This window comes from Puccinia triticina, chromosome 12A (assembly GCF_026914185.1).
Source record: "Puccinia triticina chromosome 12A, complete sequence".
NCBI classification, from domain to species: Eukaryota; Fungi; Basidiomycota; class Pucciniomycetes; order Pucciniales; family Pucciniaceae; genus Puccinia; species Puccinia triticina.
The window spans coordinates 1,940,874-1,957,327 of NC_070569.1; the positions used below are offsets into that span (position 1 = coordinate 1,940,874).

At 44.3% G+C, this 16,454-nt stretch overlaps 3 protein-coding genes across 3 annotated transcripts; 2 read left to right on the forward strand and 1 right to left on the reverse strand.

Moving 5' to 3' along the window:
• Positions 1–7,191: 7,191 nt before the first annotated feature.
• Positions 7,192–7,686, forward strand: PtA15_12A180 (uncharacterized protein; the record flags this gene model as incomplete). The annotated part of the gene is made up of 2 exons (XM_053161764.1): positions 7,192–7,266; positions 7,348–7,686. 2 exons carry the CDS (start codon positions 7,192–7,194, stop codon positions 7,684–7,686), a joined length of 414 nt encoding a protein of 137 aa, XP_053025749.1.
• Positions 7,687–10,985: 3,299 nt separating this feature from the next.
• Positions 10,986–11,332, forward strand: PtA15_12A181 (uncharacterized protein; the record flags this gene model as incomplete). Its single annotated transcript, XM_053161765.1, has 2 exons — positions 10,986–11,204; positions 11,282–11,332. 2 exons carry the CDS (start codon positions 10,986–10,988, stop codon positions 11,330–11,332), a joined length of 270 nt encoding a protein of 89 aa, XP_053025750.1.
• Positions 11,333–13,104: 1,772 nt separating this feature from the next.
• On the reverse strand, positions 13,105–16,000 carry PtA15_12A182 (uncharacterized protein; the record flags this gene model as incomplete). Its single annotated transcript, XM_053161766.1, has 6 exons — positions 13,105–13,566; positions 13,660–13,738; positions 13,822–14,321; positions 14,406–15,052; positions 15,141–15,731; positions 15,844–16,000. The coding sequence occupies 6 exons, from the start codon at positions 15,998–16,000 to the stop codon at positions 13,105–13,107; spliced, it is 2,436 nt and encodes an 811-aa protein (XP_053025751.1).
• Positions 16,001–16,454: the final 454 nt, after the last annotated feature.

The following is a 16,454-nucleotide window of genomic DNA, read 5'->3' on the forward strand; positions in this document are numbered from 1 at the left end:
AAGGGCATCCAATTATTTTCATAGCAATATCATGGAAGAACTCCCACGCTGCGCTGAGATATATGTTGAGCCAGATATATGCTTATAGTATCTACATAGTATGCTTCAAACAAAACACGGCAATCTTGTATATAGTCTACATCAAGATTGTGACTGGAGTATTTCCCTCAGTGAATCAGAACCATCTTCTCACCCCCTCAAGTGTCACAGTCTTGTCATCCTGTGAACTTGAGGTTTTTCCCCCCTCGTCTCTCTCAACAATATAGTGGCAGCGACACCAATAAATGACCAAATTGGTGATATTTGGCAACTGATCACATTGTAGGTGCTACATTTGGGGGTTTTGTGGTCATCCAAGGTACACACTGAATCTTTGAGGGCATTTGATCATTTTGATACCAATATCATGGAATAACTCCCAAGCTGCGCTGAGATATAGTGGCAGAAACACCAAGAGACTACCAAATTAGTGACATTTGGCAACTGATCACATTGTGGCTGCTACATTTGGGGGTTTTGTGGTCATTCAAGGTACACAATGAATCTTTGAAGGCATTTGATCATCTTGACACCAATATCATGGAAGAACTCCCACGTTGCGCTGAGATATAGTGGGACCAACAGCAATCAGAAACTACCAAATTGGTGATATTTGGTAACTGATCACATTGTAGCTGCTTCATTTGCGGGTTTTGTGGTCAGTCAAGGTACACAATGAATCTCTAAGGGCATTCAATTATTTTCATAGCAATATCATGGAAGAACTCCCACGCTGCGCTGAGATATATGTTGAGCCAGATATATGCTTATAGTATCTACATAGTATGCTTCAAACAAAACACGGCAATCTTGTATATAGTCTACATCAAGATTGTGACTGGAGTATTTCCCTCAGTGAATCAGAACCATCTTCTCACTCCCTCAAGTGTCACAGTCTTGTCATCCTGTGAACTTGAGGTTTTTCCCCCCTCGTCTCTCTCAACAATATAGTGGCAGCGACACCAATAAATGACCAAATTGGTGATATTTGGCAACTGATCACATTGTAGGTGCTACATTTGGGGGTTTTGTGGTCATCCAAGGTACACACTGAATCTTTGAGGGCATTTGATCATTTTGATACCAATATCATGGAATAACTCCCAAGCTGTGCTGAGATATAGTGGCAGAAACACCAAGAGACTACCAAATTAGTGACATTTGGCAACTGATCACATTGTGGCTGCTACATTTGGGGGTTTTGTGGTCATTCAAGGTACAAAATAAATCTTTGAGGGCATTTGATCATTTTTGTACCAATATCATAGAAGAATTCCCACGCTGCACTGAGATATAGTGGCAGAAAACCAATAAACAACCAAATGAGTGATATTTGGCAACTGATCATATTGTAGCTGCTATATTGGGGGGTTAAGAACTTTTGAGGCGAAACTAGAGTTGATGATTTCAGTTTGCGAAGAAAAAGAGGTAGAGACAAATAACAAAACAACAGAGAAACTGAAATATACCTAGAGGACCGCTTTGGTAGAGCAACAAGATAACACAATAGAAAACACAACAGAAAACCAGCTAATGTGCAACTCTTCTCAATGAGCAGTACAGACCAGTCATTGAGAGGTGTGAGACCCCTCAATGGCTCGTACAGATCAGTCTTGGGCAGGCGTAGACCCCTCAATGGCCGGTCCAACTGGCCATTGGGAGGTGAGAGACCCCTCAATGGCCGGTCCAACCAATCATTGGGAGGTTAGATATCAATGGCCAGCAACGGCCAGCCATCAAGGTGTACTGTGCTGCGGAGTCCCCTCAATGACCGGCACCAACCGGCCATCAAGAGGCATGAGACCCCACTTGATGGCCGGTCCAAGAGGGGTCTCATACCCCTCAATCCCCTCAATTACCGGTTGGACCGGCCATTGAGGGGTAATGTAGGTATGAATCTCCTTGATGCCGGGCTGTTCAAGTCATCAAGAGGTGTTACCTCCCTTGACAACCGCACAGACCGGTCATTGAGAGCTATGACTCCCCTCAATGACCGGCACAGAAAAGTTATTGGAGAGGAGGAGTGAATCTGCTCAATGCCGGTCTGTACCGGTCATTGAGAGGTATGGGTCCCGATACCACTACAGATCAGCATCAAGACAAGATGGAGACCTCAGGGAGGATGCCTCCCCGGCAAGTGGACACAATCAGCTTATGAACTACTCGCAGACAAGTTCCTTGGATCGGGAACATGTCTGGATGACCCTGACTGGTCATCTTGAGGATTCAGGCTCTCAAGCTGACCTGTAAACACTTGAATGAGTGTGTACAGGCCAGGATTGTGTCTGCCCAGGTGCAGGGCCCTGACAACCAAGTTGTCAAGTTTTGGTTTGAAGGATGTCAGGGCCCAGGGTGTGTGAGCTTGGTCGGATACTTAAAGGGCTGGGGGGAAGCTGTTTGTCCCCCCCAGGGGATCTGGTTTTGTCCACCCCCTCCCTGAAGGCCCCCTATTTCATTTGAGTAGGCCCCTTCCTGATTTCAAAAAACAAAAATACCAAACCCAAACAAATCTTTAAACCCACACAAAACAAGAAAATTTAAACTTTGGACTCCCACAAAACAAAAACATTTAAACTTTGAACTCGCACAAAACAAAAACATTTGAAAACAATCAAAACACACAAAAAAATTGAATAAACTCACACAAAAACAATAATTTAAACTCAAACAAACCATAAACTTTGTACTAAAAAAAAACTTAAACTTTTTAAATTCAAGGAACACAAATTTCAAACTTTTAATTTCTTCTGCCTGCAATTTCAATGAAATGCAGCATGAACACATGAAGTCAGTTTCTGTGAAACTGTGCAGGCTTTAATGAACTTGGATTTGGCAACTGATCACATTGTGGCTGCTACATTTGGGATTTTTGTGGTCATTCAAGGTACACACTGAATCTTTGAGGGCATTTGATCATTTTGGTACCAATATCATGGAAGAATTCCCACGCTGCACTGAGATATAGTGGCAGAAACACCAATAAACGGCCAAATTAGTGATATTTGGCAACTGATCACATTGTAGCTGCTTCATTTGGGTGTTTTGTGGTCATTCAAGGTACACAATGAACTTTCAGGGGTATTTGATGATTTTGGTACCAATATCATGGAAGAACTCCCATGCTGCGCTGAGATATAGTGGCAGAAACACCAATAAACTACCAAATTAGTGATATTTGGCTACTGATCACATTGTGGCTGCTACATTTAAGGGTTTTGTGGTCATTCAAGCAACAATGGGCCACTACGCTACGCTACGCTAAGGGCCAATATCTGTTAGTGTATCCGTGGTTATCTGGCGAGACAATTGAGGTATTGTTATCCCCAATTATAGCCCAATACACTAACAGTTAGTGTATCCAAAGTTTCTCATTCAAGATCTTGGGTATTGTTATCCAGAATACACGCAAAATACACTAACAGGTAGTGTATTTCTTTTGGATAACCAACATTTCCCTGAAAGTTAGTGTATCAGAGTTAGGATAACAATCTTCTGCACTACAGTATCTGTTATTTCATGGTTTTTAGCCTCTAGAAAATGATTTTCAAAACATCATGTCCCAGATTTATTTTTTTTGTAACACAAAACCAACTTTACTACCAGAAATATCAATACAATGAAAGTAATTTTATCATTAATTGCAGAGATAAACCAAAAGTTATTGTATTTGTTATCAGGAATAACAACAGATAAAAATCATGAAACTAGAATTTGGTTATTGTTAACCTGGCATATTTCAGCTACACTAACAATACAATAACAGCCAAAAAGAATAACATCAAAAGGATGTGTTGTTATTGCAATAAAATCAAGGATAACAGTATTATTTGTGTAGTGCAGTGGGGAAAACCAACACTACACTACACTAACAATACAGTTAGTGTATCAGCCCACCGTTGATTCAAGGCACAAAATGAATCTTCAAGGGCATTTGATCACTTTGGTACAAATATCATGGAAAAACTCCAACGCTGCGCTGAGATATAGCGGCAGAAACACCAAGAAACTACAAAATTAGTCATATTTGGCAACTGATCACATTGTGGCTGCTACATTTCAAGGTTTGGAGGTCATTCAAGGTACACAATGTATCTTTGAGCGCATTTGATCATTTTGGTACCAATATCATTGAAGACCTTCTACGCCGCACTAGGATATATCAGTGGCAGAAACACCAAGAAACCACCAAATTAGGCATATTTAGCAACTGATCACGTTGTGGCTGCTCAATTTGGAGGTTTTGAGGTGATTCAAGGTGAAAAATGAATCTTTGAGTGCATTTGATCATTTTGGGACCAATAACATGGAAGAACTTCCACACTGCATTCAGATATAGTTGCAGAAACAACAAGAAACTAAAAAAGTAGTGAGATTTGGCAACTGATCAGATTGCAGCTGCTGCATAATGGATGTGACCCCAAATATGATATTTCAGGATTTACATGCAGGAAAACTCCTCCAATGAAATTATTTTTGGAAATATTACTCATTTATCTGTGGTTGATAACACAAGTAGATGGAACAAGACCCTGAAAAAAATATGCTAAACCATGGCAAACTAATTTCAAAAGGCCTTGTATGCATGTAGCATATCAAAGACAATATGCAATATCTTCAGGAAATGTAAGGGCACACCAACTTAAAAATGCGTGAAGCATGGTATTATTGGAGAGGTGAGGGGTCAATGTTTTCCATTTTTGAAATAAAGTAGATTTGGAGATTTCTTGGAGACTTCTGATAACATCAATGCTACATACACCATTCTTTTTGTCCTGAAAAAAAGACATTGCAAGTTTGAGGATTATACCAGGAGTTCTTCCATGATATTGCTACCAAAATAATCAAATGCCCCCGCAGATTCATTGTGTACCTTGAATGACCCCAAATTTAGCAGCTAGAATGTGATCAGTTGCCAAATATCATTAATTTGGTAGTTTCTTGGTGTTTCTGCCACTGTATCTCAGGGCAGCGTGGGAGTTCTTCCATGATATTGGTACCAAAATGATCAAATTCCCTCAAATACTCATTTTGTACCTTGAATGACCACAAAACCCCCAAATGTAGCAGCTAAAATGTGATCAGTTGCCAAATATCACTACTTCAGTCGTTTATTGGTGTTTCTGCCACTATATCCCAGTTCAGCGTGGGATTTCTTCCATGATATTGGTACTAAAATGATCTAATGCCCTCAAAGATTCTTTGTGTCCCATGAATTACTACAAAACCCCCAAGTGTAGCAGCCACAATGTGATCAGTTGCCAAATATCACTAATTTGGTTGTTTATTGGTGTTTCTGGCACTATATCTCAGTGCAGCGTGGCAGTTCTTCCATGATATTGGTACCAAAATGATCAAATTCACCCAAAGATTCATTGAGTACCTTGAATGACCACAAAAACCCCAAATGTAGCAGCCACAATGTGATCAGTTGCCAAATATCACTAATTTGGTCGTTTATTGGTGTTTCTGCCACTATATCTCAGCACAGCGTGGGATTTCTTCCATGATATTGGTACCAAAATGATCAAATGCCCTCAAAGATTCATTGAGTACCTTGAATGACCACAAAACCCCCAAATGTAGCAGCTACAATGTGATCAGTGGCCAAATAACACTAATTTGGTAGTTTCTTGGTGTTTCTGCCACTTTATCTCAGCGCAACCTGGGAGTTCTTCCATGATATTGAACCAAAATGATCAAATGCCCTCAAAGATTCAGTGTGTACCTTGGATGACCACAAAACCCCCAAATGTAGCAGCTACAATGTGATCAGTTGCCAAATATCACTCATTTGGTTGTTTATTGGTGTTTCTGCCACTATATCTTAGTGCAGCGTGGGAGTTCTTCCATAATAATGGTATCAAAATTATAAAATGCCCTCAAAGATTCATTGTGTACCTTGAATGACCACAAAACCCCCAAATGTAGCAGCTACAATGTGATCAGTTGCCAAATATCACTAGTTTGGTTGTTTCTTGGTGTTGCTCCCACTATATCTCAGTGCAACATGGGAGTACTTCCATGATATTGGTATCAAAATGATCAAATGCCCTCAAAGATTCATTGTGTACCTTGAATGACCACAAAACCCTCAAATGTAGCAGCCACAATATGATCAGTTGCCAAATATCACTAATTTGGTAGTTTCTTGGTGTTTCTGCCACTATATCTCAGCCCAGCATGGGAGTTCTTCCATGATATTGGTACCAAAATGATCAAATTCCCTCAAAGATTCATTTTGTACCTTGAATGACCACAAAACTCCCAAATGTAACAGCTACAATGTGATCAGTTGCCAAATATCAATAATTTGGTCGTTTATTGGTGTTTCTGCCCCTATATCTCAGCGCAGCGTGTGAGTTCTTCCATGATATTGGTATCAAAATGATCAAATGCCCTCAAAGATTAATTGTGTGCCTTGAATGACCACAAAACCCCCAAATCTAGCAGCTACAATGTGATCAGTTGCCAAATCTAAGTTTATTAAAGACAGACAATCACAAAAACAAAGATCAAGGGTTTCCCCTACAAAATAATAACAAGAAAAACAATACAGCCAAACTAAAACACCAGACCCAATAACCATCCTCTTCTAGAGATATTGCAAGTATTGGTTAGATAACCCCCAGCGCACCACATTTAAGGCAATTGCAAAGGGGGTACCCATTCTTCAACCACCCCTCCTCTTCTAGAGCCTTCCTCGTTCTCCCCATCGTAACCCTAACCCATTCTTCAACCACCCCTCCTCTTCGAGAGCCTTCCTTGTTCTCTCCATCGTAACCTTAACCCATTCTTCAACCACCCCTCCTCTTCGAGAGCCTTCCTTGTTCTCCCCATTGCCTATTCCACAAAAAAGTCTCAGCAAGTCGAAAATCACACTCCCCTTGGATGTCACAGCAGCTCCAGGCCCGGATCCCTTGCCGCCCTCCATAAAGCCGGTCATTTTCAGGCCTGTCAGCTCAAACACTGCCCCTTTGAAGGGAGCAACCGTGAATCCCGTGGCATCTACCTCAAGAGTTGCATCATCCTTGAGACAGGCAAATGCTCCATTTGAGCAAGCTCGCTTGACATCACCCCGCCAACATTCTCCTTTTATCAGCGCCCCAACTCCGGAGCCCTACACACCTAACAGGCCCAACCACTACAATCAGGATGGTCCAAGCCCACAAAACGCACCAACTCCGCAGGCCTGGAGACCGGAAAACACCTCAAGGCTCCCCATCTTGGGTCTGGTAAGTCTATGTCTCTCAAATTTCGAGCCAACAGTAACCCTTACATCTGCTAACCCTAACCTTCACCTTGCTCTAGTCAAATATCTCACCGCCAGCTCCACTCTACAAGAATCACGGTTGCCCTGAGGGAAAAGATAAGCAAGACTCAACAACTCCTCCTCACAAGAAAGCGTGGACCAAATTGCAGCCTCCAGTGGTCAGCAAGGATCAAGCTACTCAGGACGCCGTCGCAAAAACTCAAAGGATCTTGCTGAGCATGAAGAAGGACATTGGAGAGTTGCTTTGGGAGGTCTTGAGGGTGGTGCCTTCTGCCGATAAACCAAGAGCGGTCTACAAAGCCAAGCGAGATGCAATCGGACAGGAGCTTGATGCAAAACGGACTCAAATCCTCAAGAGGCTGGAACAGCTGCCGTAGTGACTTTTTCTTTTCCTTTTCTTTCCAACTATTCTCTATTCACTTGTCTTGTACATAACCTTTTTCCCTTTTTTGTGCCTCAAAAAATCAGTTGTGCCTTTTTTGTTTTGTCTATTGAGTAGATTTATTGCTTCACAACACCCTGCTTTTGGCAATTAACTAATTGCTCAGTGAGACCCCCCAAGCCATCTTTTTTGCGCAAGGCAATTTGTATGCTTGCCCCTGTGACACAAAAACCCCTGCATGTGGTCGCTGCCATACATAAAAGGGCTGAGCTTTTTGGCCTTCTGCAACACGTCCTTCTCTCATACACCAACTCAATCAACACCAAAAATGGCATCAAGGAAAAGTCAACGTTTAAGAAATCACCCCAACTCAAAAGTCACATCAGTCTCACATCGCAACACTCCCAAGTCAAGCCAACACCCAGCGGACAACAACATGAACACAGGCTTTGTGAGCTGTCTTTCTGTTCAAGGCAATTCTCCAGCTGACCAGACACCCTTTCTTGTCACAGTCCAACAGTCCAGGGAGCAAAAGCACAAATCTACAGCCTCGAGATTCTACAACCAAACTCGAGGAAGATGTACAGCCAGATTTAATATACCATTTTCCTTCTTTCCTTGGCGTCTAACATCATTCAAATCTCTGATGGGCTTCTCTATAGCTTTGCTCCAGGGAATCTCTAGAGAGCAAGACCATGCCTGCCAAGAGTGGAGCTGCTTCAATTTGGGACAAAGTAGAGCCCCCCTGCCAGCCATCCTTGCCAAACCTCAAGGAAGTTGTCCCTTTGGTGGAACGTATTTTGAACAACCTTGGGTCCACTATAGTGGAGCTTCTCCGGCAAATAAGCCAAGGATTGGATCAAACAGCTAAATTGAGTGAAGAATTCCTGTTGTTACGCTTGGAAATCAAGGAGAGTATGAAAAGGGGAAGATTAGACATTTTATCCAACTTGCGCGGTTCAAAAAATTAGAATACAATCTTTTTCTAGTTATGGCAATATATAAGCAATCTGTGCTCACTAGAGTGAATGCACTCTGTTGCTCAGCCAGCTAGCCTTGTTTGCCAAAATTGGCTGACCAATATTGCCTGCCTGCAGCCACACTCTCTCACTCGAGTATGAAAGCTCGAGTCAGTGAGAGGTCAACCGAGTTCAACCTTGAGTGAGTAATGACTCGAGTGAAGCCCTGAGTGACTTCTCACTTGAGTGAGCTCTCATTGGTGTGAGTTCTCACTCGAGCAAAGACTCAAGGGAGCTCTCACTTGAGCGAAGACTCGAGGGAGCTCTCACTTGAGTCCTCAGTTCAGTTGAGTAAAGACTGGAGGAAGCTCTCACTGGAGTTCTCACTCGAGGAAGCTCTCACTTGCATGGAGAATTGCAGTAGCCTCACTGGAGCAAAAACTCCAGCAACCGCTGACTCAAATGGAAGCTGGATGGAGCTTTCACTCAATGGGAATCATGAGGGAGATCTCCCTCGAGTGAAAATCTGAGGAATCTTTCACTGGAGGGAGCTTTCACTGAAGCTCTCTCGCAAGGGTGCCCTAACTTGAGTTAAACCCTAACCCTAACCCAAACCCCAATCTCAAACCCTGCGTTGCTACTGTCGATAACCCTATCTTTGCTTGATATACCTAACCCTAACCTCGTTTATTGGTGTTTCTGCCACTATATCTCAGCGCAGCGTGGGAGTTCTTTCATGATATTGGTATCAAAATGATCAAATGCCCTCAAAGATTCATTGTGTACCTTGAATGACCACAAAACCCCCAAATGTAGCAGCTACAATGTGATCAGTTGCCAAATCTAAGTTTATTAAAGACAGACAATCACAAAAACAAAGATCAAGGGTTTCCCCTACAAAATAATAACAAGAAAAACAATACAGCCAAACTAAAACACCAGACCCAATAACCATCCTCTTCTAGAGATATTGCAAGTATTGGTTAGATAACCCCCAGCGCGCCACATTTAAGGCAATTGCAAAGGGCTTCATGAGTTAACCCTCAAACTGCGCAAGTGCAACAGCGGAGGGGGTTGAGACCGACACCCGGCTGGGATTACAGCTCAGGGAACTGTCTGGGGATTAACAGCTTGAAGAGTGCCCCTCTTTTATAGAACACTAGCTCTTGCACAGCGCTTGCCAACCTTCCAACATTACCTGGTCATGTCAACCATTGTCCACACACCCGCTCAGCCCTGACCACAGCCTAACAACGCACGACTCATTCTCCAGTTACCGCTAACGCCAAGCCCCTGCATCTGCCACCAAATGCCCACTCTGGTTTCATACTCGGTAGTTGTTGTCAGCCAAAGATACAAATTTGATTGCATGTATGCCGTGGCCTTTCCAACCAAATCTGATTCCACACAGCTCACGCACTGACCCATTGGCCCTGGTAGGCCTCCATCCCGATGGCACACTACCCCTTACTATTGCATCCCTGCCAGAAATGCTTCCAGTCTTACAAATATATGGGCAACAATGAGTCTCCCCAGCAACAGCCTGGTGGCTGCGGGAGTAGTTTTCTTGGAGCAAGAGGGGGCAATTGAATGGGTGGCATCTGGCCTGGTTGTGTTACATTTTGATTACCAGGGCCCAGGTATCAAGCTATTGGGATACACTGGCAATGAGAAGTATGGCTGTAAGACAGTTGGCGACTGGTGACCAACAATCACATCCATTGGAGGCTCTCAGGTGTGTCATCTCTCACTCCCCTCGCTCGGTTTTTACTTGTGCTACTGGTTGACACCGCCAGCCTCCCCAAACACATTCCCCTGCCCCCGGCTAGCTCCTCCACCACCATTTGTGCCGACTCAGAAAAACCCCTGGAAAAGCCCCGTCGGGATAGTCAATATTGAGTATTCCTTGCCCTTCAACCCCTGTCCCCTCCTTAGACCGTTTTGACCGTCCACGCAAGTTAGATGAAGCCAAATTCTGACACAATGCTGATTCAAGCTTGATTATTTTATTGATTTTCTTGACTGATTTGATTGATTACCACTTGGATTCAAACAGTTCCGGCCGCTCAAGAAATTCACAAGGCCTTTGGGGTGACTAAAATGGACGGCACCATGGTCGGAACCCATCTTGCTCACTGGTCTACCAACCATCGATTCTCACCAGTCTACCAACCATCAAGGCTCACCTAGAAGGCGCCACGCCTTGCGATTACCTGTTGGACGCCGCGAGTTCTGAGACCTATCAGATGCCGCGACTGCTAATTGCTTAGCAGAGGCTGGGACTCTGGATCTCACCCTATCCGGTGGCATGACTCTTGAGCGCCCGGTAGACACCATGGCCGACCATCTCCTTTCCATAACCAATCCTTGGCTCGGCAGCGGACTCAAACTGATTTCCAGACACCAGCCACTCGAGCCCCTCCTCATTATTATGTTAGATCTGGCTCTTGCTCACCGGCATCAGCCTGACTTGGTGCTATCCTCCAAATGGATCAACATCTTCACCATCACTGTGGTTGGACTCCTGACCATCAAGCAGCTCTGGGACCTGTGCGTTCCCCTCCAACTCCTTCTCCGCCCGGTTCATATGTACTGCCGTCCTCCCCTTGCTCATCTACATGTCTATGTTAGGAATCTATCTCGCTGTCATCTCAGGCCTTGGCAACGGCGACACCTTCATGAGCTCCAGAAAAACCTCTGCAATCACACCCTGACCAACACTTATTCCAACTTGCTCATTGGCTCTATGTACCATCATCATCAAACACACCAACACCCTTGGCGGATACCTCCACTCTGATACCACTGCAAGAAAAACTCTAGAAACTGCTTGCAGTTGAGATGCAAGATCTCAAGGCAAGATGTGCCTCATGCAAGAATCAAGCACTGGTTGATTCCATGCACATTGTCTAATTTATGCAAGAGTGAGTCTAAGGTACAAAAAACTAAGTACAGGAGTTGATACCTGCGCAAATCCCCCTTTCAAGTTCAAATTCCCCTTTCATGTGCACATACCATTTTCATGTGCACATACCCTTTTCATGTGCACATACCCCTTTCATGTGCATATATCCCTTTTGTATGCATTCACCCCTTTCATAATGTGTACATAGCCCTTTGTGTACACATACCCCTTTCATGTGTGTATATCCCTTTGATGTGCATGTATCCCTTTCAAAATGTGTACATACCCCTTTCATCATGTGTTCATGACCCTTTCATGTTTACATGTCCCCTTTGAGTTTTTTAGATCCCTTTCAATTCCCTTTTATCATCCAGTTGTACATACCCCTTTCATGTGTGCAAAAACGCCTTACTGCACATACCCTTTTCATGCATAAATACCCCTTTCATGCATACATACCCCTTTCATCATGTGTACATATCCCTTTTATGTGTTAATACACCTCATCACATTCCCCTTTCATGTGTACATATTTTTTTCATCTGTACATATCCCTTTCATGTGTAAATACCCTGTTTATGTTATTCTGGCTGGATTCAATGGTGCATGGATTGTTGAATAAAATTAAATAAAAGGGTGCTCAGGGGTGCTCATTTGCCTCAGCCTACTGCATGAGCACTACAGCATGTTCAACATTGAGATGCTGAACAAAGTACACACTCAAGGTGCACCAGCACAGAATTTGTGTGCTTGACTCCAGCTTGAGCTGAAGCTTGGTTGAAGCTTGCTGCATCTCAACTGCAAGCAGTTTTTAGAGTTTTTCTTGTAGTGTACCCAGTTCTATCATTGCAAGCAGATGCCTCTTCAATCCAACTAGCATGAAAAAGCAACCATTGTGAATTCCTCCAAAAACAAAAATGGTGAGCTGGCTGCAAGCCATCATTACAAATTTTTAATCCTACATCCGGATTTAAGGGGTTACCAGAGCTGACTTGAAACAGCTAAGCATGTTGTATTTGGAGCACCAAGTGATTAGAAACATGTAGGATGGCTGGATGATTTTGGCAGGCGGCTTTCTCTGTCATACATTTTTGCTCTCACCAACCTGCACAACTGACATTTGAACTGCCCGACTGACTCATCCACTACAAATATTACCAATTTCACCCAGGGTCAAACATGTTCCACTTAATGGGTGAAAACCTGGTTTTTTTGTCAATTTTGAGCATCAAAAAATGCAATTTTTCCAGGGGCCCTCAGCACTCAACTAAACTTAAAAAAAAATCTGATCTTATATATTGTTCCTGATGTTTTCACTAATGTGATGAAAATATATTAGGTCTTCATAATTATCATTGGTTTGAGATCTTAGATTATAACATTCATCTATTCTACATCCAAACATGAGAAAACAGGGTGAAAAATACAACACATGTACGCCAAGTAGTCACATTTACATAAGTAGAATAAGTTTATTATGTCAGAAAGAAATTGAATGATGGATTTAGCCAATAAGGAAATTGCGGACTCCTGGTTCAAGAGGAAGAGTTCACTGGGCAGGCCTGGGAGTAATGCGCTCTAAAACATTCTTCATCATTGAGCTAGGTTCTGTACAAATTTTGAGACCCTTGATGACAACCCGTTGTTGCGAATCGAGCCACTGAGCATCATAAAGCACTTTCGACAGACCTGGGGGGGGAGCAATAGCGCTGTCTATGGGTGAGATGAGTCGCCGCCGGATCCGTGGGAGGTTGCCCTGGCGGCTCTTAGGATTTCCATGTTGCAGTTTTGCTCGTTGATCATCAAGCCACTGGAAGATGGTGGTGAGATCCTTACTACGCCAAGGAAGGCGTCGGACTTTACAATATTTCTGGACATTTTTGGCGGTCGAACTTTCTACTGGGGCAGTAACCTCGTCATCCGTCTCGTCTTCACTGCAGCACCCATGAATGGCTGGTATTAGTGCATGTAGGTTGGCTTCTAAAGCTGCTTCAACACGCAAATTCTTTAGCTGAGGTATCATAACACCCTCAATGCAAACCAGGTCAGGCGACTCATCAGAAAAAATGCCGCTTTTGTCACAGTGAGGTTGAGCGCAACTCACATGAACCCTTTGGGCATTCCTGGCTTGCTTTGCAGCTTGCACCGTCTTTTTCTCTGAGTCCCATTTGGACTCGCGGTAACTAAGAAGAGGAAACAATCCGTGAAAATCGAAAATTAAAACCTGCCAAGTACGGATTTTGAACTGGTAGAAAGATGCGCTCACTTTCGCGCCAAGCGGTCTTGGGCATAACCCCGAAGGCCCTTTAAGATGAAGTCTGGCTGACACTCGTGTGGCTGGAGTCCCTGGTACTCCTTACATTCAACAAGAGCTACAAATATGTCTCGGGCCAATTCCAAGCAAAATGTATTCAACGGGGAGCTTAACGGGGCCGTGAAGTCGAGACGGAAGCGTTGCATTCCTTTGGTCTTCATCATGTCGTGCATAATCTTCAGCTCTTCCTGCAAGGCGTCTGGATGACCCGGGCCGTGACGATACGGATATTGGGGGTCTAGAGGCTCAGTGGGAGAGCTAGAAGATGCCAAGTCGGTATCTTGGGATTCATTTCCAGCGGCTTCAGGCTCCAATTGGGTGTCATTCACATTTTCGAGCCAGCGTCTACTCTCTGCGGCAGTGGGTGGAGACAGTGGTACTCTGGGTGGGCCTTTGTTGGGACCGGTGGGGCGAATGCCAAAGAGGGCCTGGAAGTGATGGATGATGAGATCCTAGGTCCATAAAAGACAGGAATAAAATTCACTACGCGAAATGGGAAGAAATTGATACGGTGATCAGGATGGCAATGTGCTTACCTTCAGTGTTCCTCCTCGAGGCACCGCAGACTGTTTATCAGACTTTTTTTGGCAAGGCCTCCCACCTTGCTTGGCAGATTGGCCGAGGCTGAGTTGATCAGAAAGGATCTCAAACCGTTCATTTAGATCTCGTTGATGAGTAAGAATTGAAGCCAAGTCTTCGCGTACAGCATTCAAGTCTTCGCGCACAGCATTCAAGTCTTTGGAATGCGCGGCTAGTATCCGAATAATTTGAGTTTGTTGGAATGCCGGCAATTGTTCTTCCCGGTTTGTGGCCGAATGACCAGCTGTTGGTGTCTCATCGTTGTCGGCACGCAAGACACTCGCGGGGTTTTGATTGTTTGAGTTGGAACGGTTTGCAGCGCGGGAAGGGGAAGGGGGCAGATTTGTCGGGTTGTTGTTGCAAGGTGTATGGAGATCAATCAGGTCATTGGGGCTAGATGGGTGGCCGAGAGGTGGCCGGGCTGAGCTGATATGTTGAGTGTCTGGGGAAGTTCCAGGTCTAGGACGTCTTTCATTATTCGTGGGAGTAATGTCATGGTCTGAGTTTGGTTGAGCTTGCGAATGATGGGATTTGGGTGTTGGAGTGTTGCCAGGGGGTGCCGAGGTGGCGGTGGGGTTGTGTGGGACCCGTGGCAGTTGTTTAACTAATATATATTATATGTGGAGGCCTGGTTAATGAATGCATTCAGATATGTCTAAATAAGACAAAAAAGACAAAAATTGAAATCTTACTTAAGGCAGCATACACGATGCACAGCTGGATCATTTCAATCCTGGATTTGCCTACTGTACTACATCCTACGCGGAAAAGAACGTCTGCGAGCTGCAAATCAGACACTTGGGAGAAATGAGACGTCAGGTCAGCATTGGGCTGCCCCGGAGCAGGTAAACTGAAGCTCCAAGGGAAGTTTGCCGAAGGCCCTGTTGGAAACGGAGGACATTGAAATGTAAACTCGGTTTGATGAGAGGGCAGAGGCTGATTTTGGAGGACATCGGGTGCTTGTCCGCGACGAGGTCTCTTGGTTGCTCCCCCTCCCCGGGTTTTCTGGGGCCCTCCCCGTTTCTTCTGTGGCAGTCCTCGTTTCTTCTGGGGCCCTCCCCGTTTTTTCTTGGACTTCGGTCTCTCGGATGGCTCGGAGTCGGAGTCGGACGGATCGTCAACAGTGCTTTCTGTCTGAGTTTCTGATTCTGATGGAGTCCGATAGCTACTACTGCTAGGACTGCTAAGAGCTGTATTTTTACGCTTGGTTGGTCTGACGCGCAAGGTGGGTGGGCTTGGCAGGTTGCCGCGTGGAGATTTTTGTCGACATATTTGTGCGGCTCCTAATTTGGGCATTGTGTCAAGAAATAGAATTAAAGGCCCAGAGGATTAGTGAGAAATGATTGATGATGTGTTCTCCAATCTCGCGGAAGAAGTATTAAGAAACATCCATACCTTTAGCGGGGGCATTCAAAACTTTGCCCGAACGAGTTTTCCGAACTTCAGAGACATTCGAATCCAGCTCCTCCACAGTTAGAATCGGAGGAGGGTCGCGCTTGGTAGAAGAAGGGGGTATTCCACCTGCGCGCTTTCGGGTAGGCCTCTTTGTCATAGTCAGATTGCGGCTATGTAGAGCTGATGTTAATGTTGGCTGTAGATTAGGCAAGCTTTGGGCGGCAAACAAATATAGATAGCGATACTATTACGGAAAAAACAATGATCGGCAGACTTCGTTCATGATGCATTACCTGAGAGTGGGTGTCTTATGGCTCACTCATAGAAGGTCGGTCACTGGGTCATGGGAGAAAAATCAAATATTTAGCAATCGGGAGCAAGAAGTCCAGGCTCTAAGGAAGTTGATGCCTTTGAATACATACAGGAAGTTGCCAGAAGATGAGATGCTGCCGATAATGTCACATGATTGAGGAGGTAGGATTTCAGCATCAAACGGCAAAAAGGCTACGCAAAGGGGAGCAAAAAAAACGCACCACCAGAACAATGGAAAAGCTAACTGATGCATACATAGAGCTTGCAAAGGAATGTGAGCGCTGGGTTTTGCACAGCCA